Source organism: Elephantulus edwardii, unplaced genomic scaffold, assembly GCF_000299155.1.
Source record: "Elephantulus edwardii isolate Elephantulus edwardi_28Jun2011 unplaced genomic scaffold, EleEdw1.0 scaffold00213, whole genome shotgun sequence".
Taxonomy (NCBI): domain Eukaryota; kingdom Metazoa; phylum Chordata; class Mammalia; order Macroscelidea; family Macroscelididae; genus Elephantulus; species Elephantulus edwardii.
In genome coordinates this window covers 1,226,650-1,237,907 of record NW_006399963.1, presented here as the reverse complement: position 1 = coordinate 1,237,907, position 11,258 = coordinate 1,226,650, and the positions used below count along the sequence as shown (strand labels likewise).

The 11,258-nt window shown below is 37.2% G+C and overlaps 1 protein-coding gene across 1 annotated transcript in view; it reads right to left on the bottom strand.

Moving 5' to 3' along the window:
• ERCC6 (excision repair cross-complementing rodent repair deficiency, complementation group 6) overlaps positions 1 to 11,258 on the bottom strand; it is a 227,095-nt gene that overhangs the window by 92,869 nt on the left and 122,968 nt on the right. The window contains exon 6 of the mRNA XM_006897700.1: positions 7,906 to 8,064. Within this exon, the coding sequence (XP_006897762.1) occupies positions 7,906 to 8,064 (159 nt within the window). The remainder of the gene's footprint in view (positions 1 to 7,905; positions 8,065 to 11,258) is intronic.

Genomic DNA, 11,258 nt, shown 5'->3' with positions numbered 1-11,258 from the left:
ATATGCACATTCATATTTATCATGGCTTTATTCACAACAGCAAAGAGCTGAAAACAACCCAAGCTGAAACAAATAAGACAGACAACCTCTGGTATATTCACACAATGGAATACTATGCAGCATTGAAAAACAAGGAACTCATGAAATATTATACAAAATGGATGACCATGGAGGACATTATGCTGAGTGAAATATCTCAGTCACAAAAGGGCAAATATTCCATAGGGCCATTATTGTAAAAGGGACTGACATCAGTGTTGAGGGAAGACTGAGAGGGAGGGAATAAATGATGTATACTACACTGAAACAGATGAGGGAGAGAACTGTTTGAAAGCGATATATGATTGGGTATTATTGTCATGACAGGAGTCCAGAATGAAGGCTGCATCGTGGAGTGGACTTGGGGGGAGGGACTGCATAACAATGAAAGAGTTTTTCTTTGACTTTACAAGGAGAAGAGTGAATTGGGGGATAGCGGGTGTGCAGGGAGAAAAGTGCAACAATGAATGAACAGAAACCCTAAATCTCTGTAAACCTCCATTAAAATGAATTTCTTAAAAAAGGACTGTAGCCTTCAATGTGGATTGAAGCTCAACATCAAGAAAACAAAGGTTCTCTCCAACTGGGTCACTGGCAACATCATGACAGATGGTGAAGAGATTGAGATTATTAATAGTTTCAGTTCACTTGCTACACAATCAACACCCTTGGTACCAGCAGCCAGGAAATCAAAAGACAAACTCCATTAGGAAAGTCTGCTTTTAGGGACCTCTCCAGGGTACTATGATGTTACGATGTCAATCTGAGAGTAAGTGTGCCTGATCCAGGCTATGTTCTTCACAATTACTTGCTATGCATCAGAAAGCTGGACAATGACTAGGGAATATAGAAGGAGAATTCTGTTGTAGTGCTGGAGAAAAGTATTGAATAGACTGCTAGGAGAGCAAAAAGGTTCATCTTAGAGAGTGTGAAACCAGGCTGTTCCTTGGAGGCAAGGATTCTGAAGCTCCAGCTGACATACTTTGGGCATGTTGCAAGGAGGGACCAGTCCTTAGAGAGGGCGCATGCTTGGGAAGAGTGAAGGACAGTTCAAGAGAGGAAGACTCTTGATGAGAAGGAATGACTCAGTGACAGAGGTAATGGGAGTAGGTATGTTAGAGATGATAAGGTTGGCTCAGAACAAAGCAGGGTTCAGAGCTATTGTACACAGAGTCACAATGAGTCTCAAGTGACTCAATGGCATAAAACAACAAAAACAACAACATCATCATATAAAACACATTAAGCACATTATTTTCCAAAAAGTTTACTATCCTACAGAGTAATACTGATTTCACGTTAACAGAGTTTTAATGTTAACATGATCAAGTGTTAATATGATCATCTCAACTTAGCCCCCAAACTCCTGAAAATTAAATCCTCAAGTACATTAAACAACCTTGATATCCTTGATATCCTCCCACAACTCATCTGATCTTTGCTCATTAGTTTTCAAGGCCTCACACCTGTTCCTGAGACGGTTCTAAAATTCAGGTGGGATAGATTCAAAGTCATTATTTTGGTTCCCATGGATTCAGTTTAATTTTCCTCAGCTTCAGCTTGAACTTGCATATGAGTAGTTGGTGGTAGGTTCCACAATCAGATCCTGGCCTACTTTTCACAGCTGATATTGAGCTTCTCCAGCAGTTCTTTCCTCATATGTAATAGATCTGATTCCCATTCATACCATCAGGTGAAATCCATGTATATAACCTGTCTCTTAAAAAATGTCTCTTTAAAAATGTATTTGCTATGAATAAGTCATTGATTGTGCAAAATTCAATCACTCTCTTTCCAGCTCCATTTCCGTCACCAAGTCCATGTTTTCCAACTACAGAATCTTCTTCTCTGGTCCCAACTTTTGCATTCCAGTCACCCATTATTATCAATGCACCTTGATAGCATGTTTGATCAATCTCCAACTGTAAAAGTTGGTAAAAATCTTCTATTTCCTCTTGCTTGGCTCTGGTTGTTGGTGCATATATATGAATGATAGTGGTATTCACTGGACTTCCTTGTATGTGTACGGATATTATCCTATCTCTCACAATACTGTACTCCAAGATGGATCTAGAAATTACTTTCTTAATGTGGGGTCATGATTGGTGGAAGATCTATCAACAATCTGCATTATGTAGATGACACAACCATGCTTACTGAAACTGAGCAGGACCTGAAGCGATTGCTGCAGAGGGTCAAGGACTGCAGCCTCCAATATGGATTGAGGCTCAATGTCAAGAAGACAAAAATTCTCACCACTGGGCCAACTGGCAGCATCAGGATTGATGGTGAAGAGACTGAGATTGTTCACAGCTTTAGTTTGCTTGGCTCCACAGTCAACACTCTTGGCACAGCAGCCAGAAAATGGAAAGACGTATTGCCATGGGACAGTCTGCTGTTAGGGACCTCTCCAAAATACTGAAGAGCAATACTGAAGAGCAATGGTATATTTCTGGAGACTAAGGTGCACTTGATACAGGCCATGGTCTTTGCAATCACTTGTTATGCATCAGAGAGTTGGACAATGACTAAGGAGGATAGAAGGAGAATTGATGCCTTTGAGCTGTGGTGCTGGAGAAGAGTATTGAGGGTACCATGGACTGCTAGGAAAACAAACAGATTCATCCTCGAAAGGGTTAAACTGGGAGGCTCCTTGGAGGCAAGGATTCTGAGGCTCCGTCTAACATACTTTGGACATGTTGTAAGGAGAGACAGGTCTTTGGAGAGGGACATCATGCTTGGGAGGGTGGAGGGACAGCAAAGGAGGGGATGGCCCTCTATGAGGTAGACTGCTTCAGTAACTGGGGTAATCATGATGGGAGTATCAGAGACAGTGTGATTAGCACAGGACAGAGCAGAGTTTAGGGCTATCGTACATAGAGATATTGTAGCTAATGTTAGATGGATCTTAGCTGAAAGCAAGGAACACCAAAAGAATGCTATCTGTGTTTCAATGACAATGCAAAGGTATTTGACTGTGTGGAACATAACAAACTATGGCTGACTATGAGAAGAATGGGAATTCCAGAACACTTGATCGTTCTAATGCGAAACCTATACTTGGACCAAGAGGCAGTCGTCAGAACAGAGCAGGGAAACACTGCTCAAAATGGGGAAAATTGAATGCCAGGGATGTGTCCTATCTCAATACCTTTTCAACTTGTATGCAGAACAAATTATCTGAGAGGCTGGGCTCTATGATCAGAAGTGTGGTGTCAGGATTGGTGGAAGATCTATTAACAATCTGTATTAGGCAGATGACACAAATCTAAACAGAGACACAAAATATCTACTCAAAGAAAACATCCACAAAAAACAAAGAGAGACTAAATGGAGGAAAATATTTGGCAAATAACATTTCTGACAAGAGACTCACATAGAAAGCCCCAGTACCTGAACAAAACGGGCAGAAGGCATGAAAGGACTTGTCACCAAAGAAAACATTCAGATGGCAAAAAACACATGAAGAAAAATTCAAGCTATCAGAGAGGTGCAAATCTAAACAATATCATCTCAACTCCAGCAGCAATAGAAAAACTCAAGAGGACAGTTTTACGGATCTCTGGTGGTAAGAATTTGTGCTACAGTCCCAAATACATGTGGTTTGAATCTGCCAGCCACTCCACAGAAGGATAGGCAATCTCCTCCTGTGCAATTAACTGCCTCTGAAAACCCACTGGAAGGTCAGCAATGGGTCAGTATTGACTCAATGGTATGAGGATGTAGAGGGATTGGAACTTTCATGCACTGCTAGTGGGGATGCAAAGTGTGCAACTACAGTAGAAGGTAGTTTGGAACATCCTCGAAGAGTTAAAAATAGCAGTACCATTTGATCCAGCAATTCCACTTCTGGGGAAATAAGAGCTGCGAAACAAACAAATGTATGCACGTTCCATATTTACCACACCACTATTCACAATAGCAAACATATGGACACAGTTCATGTGCCTTTCAACAAGAAAATGGATAAAAAAATTGTGCATTCATATAAATGAGTATTATATAGCACTGACAAACAAGGAAGAACTCGTTAAACACTACACAGCATGGATAAATCTAGCGGATATTATGTTGAGTGAAATAACATAGATATAAAAAAGACAAAAGTACTTTATGGGTCCACTGTTATAAAAAAGAAAACTAAAATGTTTACGTATGGAGAGAATCAACCTAGTACGGTTACAGAAATAGAGGAAATAGGGAGAGAGAGAGAATATGAAATGAAAGGACAGTGAACATTTTATTTCAACAGATGAAGGGAAGGTCAATGTTAAGTGAGTGGATGATCAGACATAGTATATCTTGTAATTAACAATTGGAGCAGGATATATACATATATATATATAAATATAAATAATGGGGGGGAAGCTGAGGAAAGGTTTACACACAAATAGAAATAACCATGGAGGACTGACAGGGATGGAGGGGAGGACAAAGGGAGCAGAGATCCGTGGACGGATTAGTCGGGCGAAGGGAAAAACTAGGTAGAATGAGAATTTGATGAAATGTTGTAATAAATAGCACTGATCAATTATAATTAATGTTATAAAACAAATTGCTTATGAATGTCAGAATGAAAATCCAATTTAAAAAATAGACAAGTTGGATGAAGAGAAAGGCAATATACAGTAAGTGACTGATCAGATATTTTAATTCATTACAGTGATCAATTATAGGTGTTATAAAACAAAATGTGTACGAATGATCAAATGAAATTGTAATGACAATATAAAAAAATACTTCTCTTCCAAAAAATTGGGCCCCAAGTATCAACAATCTGCAAAGCTTCAGGGAAAATATACACTCAATGAAGTAAAGCCATTCTTGCTTGCAGAGACCTTTTTAACATCAAGGGCTGATGACTGGCCTTTAGGACAAAACCAAAAGAATGCCAAGATCATCTCATTTCAGAGAAGGATGTGTTATAAAATAGTTGTACAAGTATTATAAAATTCACTCAGTCACATTTAAGAAGAGATCTAGTATACTTTTATTCATATTAGTGCAGTTTTTTAGCTGATCTATAACCACATACTGGGAAATCATTTCTACTGATAGGAGTTTAATAAAGATAATCTGGGCTAAAATCCAACATGCTACACTATTTCATTATGGAAAAGTAGATATGTGCATTGATAATTAATTGATTACAGCTGCTTCTCATTATTAGACCTGACCTCACTCCTAGCAGGACTGTCACTACTTGGAAAGGCATGTTTGAATTTTTAGAACAAAACTACACTGCAGGGATGACTTTAGGTTTCTGAGTTCCAGAGTATTAGACTCCACACACGTTCCACAGTAATAGGAAGATATGGAAAATAAAAAATATCCTAGAAATTGTTTAAGAAAGAAAGAGAGAGAAAGTTATCTGTGTGGCTTGGAGCATTTCAGTTACCCTAAAACCAACCAACCAACCAAACAAACAAACAAAAAACCCAAACACCACACACACACAAAAATCAAATTAACCAAAGACTTATTAAGAGCAAGTATTTTTTAAAATGTTACACTAATGATAGCTATAGATAAGGGAAAAAAACTGGGTTGGAATGTTTTCATGATTTATAGGCAAAATACAACAGAATTCAAGAATGTGAAGAAAATCCCCTACTTCTAAACAATTCCTTTGTTAATAACAAAATATTTAGCATTTTGAGTGAAATATCCCAGTCACAAAAGGACAAATATTACATGATGCCACTGTTGTAGAATGGGACTGTCCTTGGGGTTGGGGAGAGACTGAGTAAGATGGGTTCAATAATGTATACTGCACTGAAACAGAGGAGGGAGAGAACCGTCTAAAAGAGAGATGTAACTGGGTATCTCTGTCATCACAGGAGACTAGAGCGAGGGCTGCATGGTGGAGGGGACCTGGGGGAGTGTTTGTAAAACAATGAAAGAATCTTTTCTTTTACTTTTCCATAATTTTTGGACTCATGTACCTATAACTTGTTAGCCAAATTCGTGTCTTCTAGGTTGCAACACCCCCATGATACATCTTGAAGGATATGTACATGTACAGCCAAGCACAATCAATAAGAGTGCATCTGAATTCCAAAATCAATCTCCATAATAGTCTATGTGTTTCCTACTGCCAAAGGGGCCCTTTAGAGTAGTGAGAGAAGATCTTCACCCTGAAACCCACAGCGTCCCTTTTCAGCAGGAAGTAGCTAAGAGAATACGCCGTCCCCTTTTCCTTATGACTCAGGGTGAAGTCTCTCTCAGGGAGGAGTGATAGGGAATGGCAAAGGATACACTGACAAAGAAGATTAATCAGAACTGGCTTTGACAAGCACTGTGGTATTTGGACAAGAACAAACTGGGAGGAGGGTGGAGAGAGTGGTGCAGCAATGAATGAGTGGAAGCCCAGAATCTCTGTAAATGTTTATGAAAATTAATAAAATATAATTATAGAAAAAAAAATAAAAAAACTAATTGTAAAAAAAAAAAATATCTAGCATTTTAAATTACCAAACACTTTTTCTATATAAGCAACTAGGATTTCTAAAACACTAAAACTACAAACTCTTTACCACAGTACTGAGCTATTAAATTATGAAATAAGAAGTAAAAGCAAATCACTGAACTGTAAAGACTAAAAGAATGATCTTAATAGCTACTTTACACCTTTATAGTGAAAATCTGACTCTGCCGATAAACAGCAGACTTACCGGTTCAGGTACAGTGACGCTAGTTTAAAGGTGTCCTCTGATCAATCTGAAGAGTAGTAAGGGTTTCTACACTACAGCAATCTGATAATTAATGTGATGTCATCCATTTGGGAAGCCTACTGAAACCTAAGAATACTTGGATTCTTTTAGTTCAAGAATAGATATTCTATATCATTTATCCAGTAACATCTGTCCCAAAACTGAGTTACAAAAAAGTAATTTGTATCTTAAATATGGAGATTTTCATGGTACTTAAATCATTTCAGTCTAATCACACTTAAAAGACTAATTAATAAGTACTTATAAGTGTTAATGAACTCAGAATACTAAAGACCTCACAGTTTATTTAATTACAAAAAAGATATAGATAAAAAATCTTTGGCCTTTTTTTAAAAGAAATTCCAGCTTTATTTTCGAATTTGTGGAAAACTTTCAAACACCTGTAGGAAGCTCTGGTGGCCTAGTGGTACATAATTATGCTGCCAATCCAAAGACACATGGTTTGAATCCATCAGCTGCCCCACAGGAAAGAAGATGTGCAGTCTTCTCCCCTATAATTTATAGCCTCTGGAAACCTGCTGCAAAGTCAGCCATGAGTAGGTTCTAACTTCACAACACTTAACAACAAAACTTCAAAGAAATGGGGAGGGGGTGCTGTTAAAATCATACAGAGCAGACTATATTGAAAGTAACTTCAAAAGAAAAAACTATTTATAAATGCTACGATATAAAAGAAGATGGTTTTTCCAAGGATCCAATAATGCTCACCTGGTCTCCTGCCAAAATAAGTATTTTAATGTAAAATTCAATAAATGGAACTAATGTAACTATATCTAATTTAAAATTCCATATTGTGTAAACTATTGATATTAACATAATTGAGTGTGTAAACAATCCATTTGTAGACGCTAACCTTAGACATTGTATTGACCCAAAATATCTAGTGGGGCTCATCTGCAAAATGAAGCATCAATGCCTGGAATTCATTAAAAGTGTTACATGTTTAATTTCTCCTGCCCTACAGCTCCATTGTCTCGTAAAAATTTTCCTTTGATGTCCCCCACTAAAAGAATTAAAGGAATATTGTAATTGAAATGTCATCAATAATTCACAGGACCCTCCTCCACAGCAATACATCTGATAAAATATTAATTGAACTCCACAGACTGACAGTCTGCAGAGGAGCACTTGCCTGTAATTTGAACCACGAGTCCTGATCTTGCTGTAGCTCAGACCTGCCAAGAAGGCAATTATCTGGATGGTCTTGCCCAATCCCATTTCGTCTCCCAGAATTCCTCCTGCCTGCTGGCAGTGCAATTCCCACAGCCACCTAACACCTGTCTGCTGGTACCTACAACAACAAACACCAAAAGAAAAAAGAAAATTGCAAATGTTGGATAATGCAGATCATAACAGAAAGTACTCATGAATTAATCATTTGGTTAGGTTCTAATACCAGTCACAGCAACATGCTGGATGTGTGTTTTACATGAGTATTATATTTATAAGGTCATACATTTTTGATCACCTAGGCATAAAATCACAATTTTTTTCTTTATAGAATGGTAACACATTTCTAATTAAACTGACAAATAGGATAGTTAAAGGACTATTTCTTTTTCAATATTAGAAATAGCATGGTAAATAAACATGAACTTTATTCACTATCTTTTTAGGGGGAAAATTTAAGCATTTTCAGTATACAAATTTCCATTAGTTGTTCTACCAAAAAATTTTTTAAAAAACAGTATTTTACAATCTGACTACCAATAAGACAATATGACAGAGGACAGTACAATTTATAGCTTATACTCTTGAAAAGTACATGTTAATAGTATCTTTCTGAAGGCTAAATTAAAATTTTATGGTTATAAAATCTAAGTTCCTCTAAAAAGTACATAACAGATGAATCTTCTTACAAGCAGATTAATAAAAAAAACAACAACCCTAAAAACAACAATTTAAAGAGTCAGCATTACAAAATTGGGGGAGGGAGGAGAAGCCTACAGAAGATCTTTGAAAAGCTAACTTGGAAACAACCTTTTTCCTATTTTGAAGCAAAACCTACTTGAGGATTAGCACAGATACTGGAAGTGTAGAGTTATCAATATTTTACACAAGGTCTATAAGGCCACGAAAAAGAATAGACCCTCAAAAATAAATAAACACACAAAGCCTAAGAACTAGTGTTTTCCTTTCTCTACCAATATCTTTAATCTATACATTAAAAAATGAAAACATAAAATAGTAATTTCAGAGCAAAAGAGTTAGCATGGCATGAAGATTATAAACCATTTAAAGAAATTTAAACCAAACTACACTTAAGTTAAAAGAATATAAAAGCTAGAAAAAAAATTTTAAAACAGAGGTAAAGAAAAGTTTCATTGTTTTATGGTATGCATACTACCTTTTACCTGACAAGTCTTTATCTAAAGTTTTCTTCTGAATTTCAGTTAATACTGAACACGTTTTACTTGACCTCTTCTCAGTAAAAATGTCGGAATTAATGTCACTCCCATTCCCTTCCCTCAATATTTAGAAAAACAATACTTGAAGTCTGACCTTAACTATTGCCATTATTAGCTACCATATTCGTCCTTAAAAACACTGCATGAGTATGTGCTGCTTAAGTATATTTGTTAAGTATAATATATACATTGAGTATGCAATTCAAAGGAGAGGATTTAAAATGGAGTCTAATTTGAATATGTTGTTATTGTTGTGTGTCATGAAATCACCTATAGCTGACCCTTCAACTGGTTTTCAGAGACAATCACACAGGAGACCACCCACTCTTCTCCCATGGAGCAGCTGGTGGATTTGAACAGCATGTGTCTGGGATTGCAGTGCAGCTTCTTACCATTAGACCATCAGGGTTCTTAATTTTAATAGAAGATAATTTAATTCAGAAAGGGTAGGTTTTATCACTATATGCATGCAGTCAGAGAATAAATGGCTACCACTTAAGAGCCTCTAGCCAGAAGTCATGACGCCAAGTGCTTTGGCTATACAATAACTCTGTATCACAGTGCATAGCCAAAAGGTCTTATGTTTCCAGCTGTTTTAATGTTGCCAGTGGCATTCAGGAGAAAGATGGGCAGTCTCTTCTAGTTATGACTGGCAGCCCTGGAAATCCGACAGATGGTCACTATCAGTCTAGACAGACTTGGTGGTAGTGAGTTTGAGAGATTATCAACCCATTGTAAAGCTAAGGAAATAAAGGCTCAAACAGGTTAAGTAACTTGCCAAGGCCACACTAGTAGAAAAACAAGTATGGTAGAAATCAAATCCACAACTGCTTGCTTCTAAAATATAGTTTGGAGACTCCAGAACAATGATTCCCAATCAGGAAAACTACCAATCCTAGAGAACAAATGGCAATGGCTACAGACATTTTTGGTTTAACAACTAGGGTAGTACAAATGTCATCTAGTGGGTATAGGCAAAAGATGCTAGTCAACATTCTACAATGCACAAGAATAATACAACAAAGAATTATTAACAATATCAATGTCAAATGTGCTGAGAATAAGAATTCTATCCTAGAACAAATTCAAGTTCACGAAGTAGCTATACTGGAATAATCTCAGCTTTGGGAAAAAAATATTCTAAAAATAGTTTCGATGTAAAAGTAGTTTCCAGAATCACTAGCCAGTCAACCTCCAACCAATACAAGCTCAATACTTCTTTATGTTCAGGGTCAATCAACTTAATTAAATGAGAAGGACTGGTAGAAGAGATACTGAGAATTCACAAGAGAAATAAGAAGCAGAACAAAGATGGCTTAGAGGAAGCTCAGGAGGGAGATGGGATCCTGTATGACCCGGGTGGGGGGAAGTAATATGCTGACTGTCTTAACTCATGTACAAATGTAATCTCCAGGTACATAACTATACATTCATGAGGAGGTGGTTAACACAGAAGAAAATGCTTAAAGAAAAAAAAATTATCTACACCTTCCTCATTTCTCAACTATCTCATCATTTGACATTTCACATGGATGGCAACAGCTAAAAACTCTATTTTAGGAGCTCTCGTAGTGTAATGGTAAGGAGCTGTGCTGTCAACCCAAAGGCATGCTGTTTAAATCCACTAGCTGCTCCATAGGAAAAGGATGGGCCATCTCCTCTCGCATGATTTACTGACTCAGAAAACTGGCTGGAATGAGGTTATTTCTGATTTATTGATACACAACAACAACTACTATTTTACCCATATATCAAGGTATGTCTCAACCGGAACAGGCCATGATTCTCAGTGGTTTGGCAGTTGCTTATATAATCCAGCAGTTAAATAATGATGTGGTCACCTACCATTTTCATATAATGATCTGGCGTTTTGAAATTAATCATGTCAGTGAAGAGTATGTGTATCTGCTCATAAATCATATCACTAAATGGAAATTTCCAATAACTATAGCAATGAGAAAAAGTGGGTGGCCCTTTCTTACCACCCACGACACAACAGAAGATCCTCAGACTATAGTTTTAAAAAACTCACTTGCACATTAAAAATTGCCAGACACTTTGGCAGGCATGGGTCCTT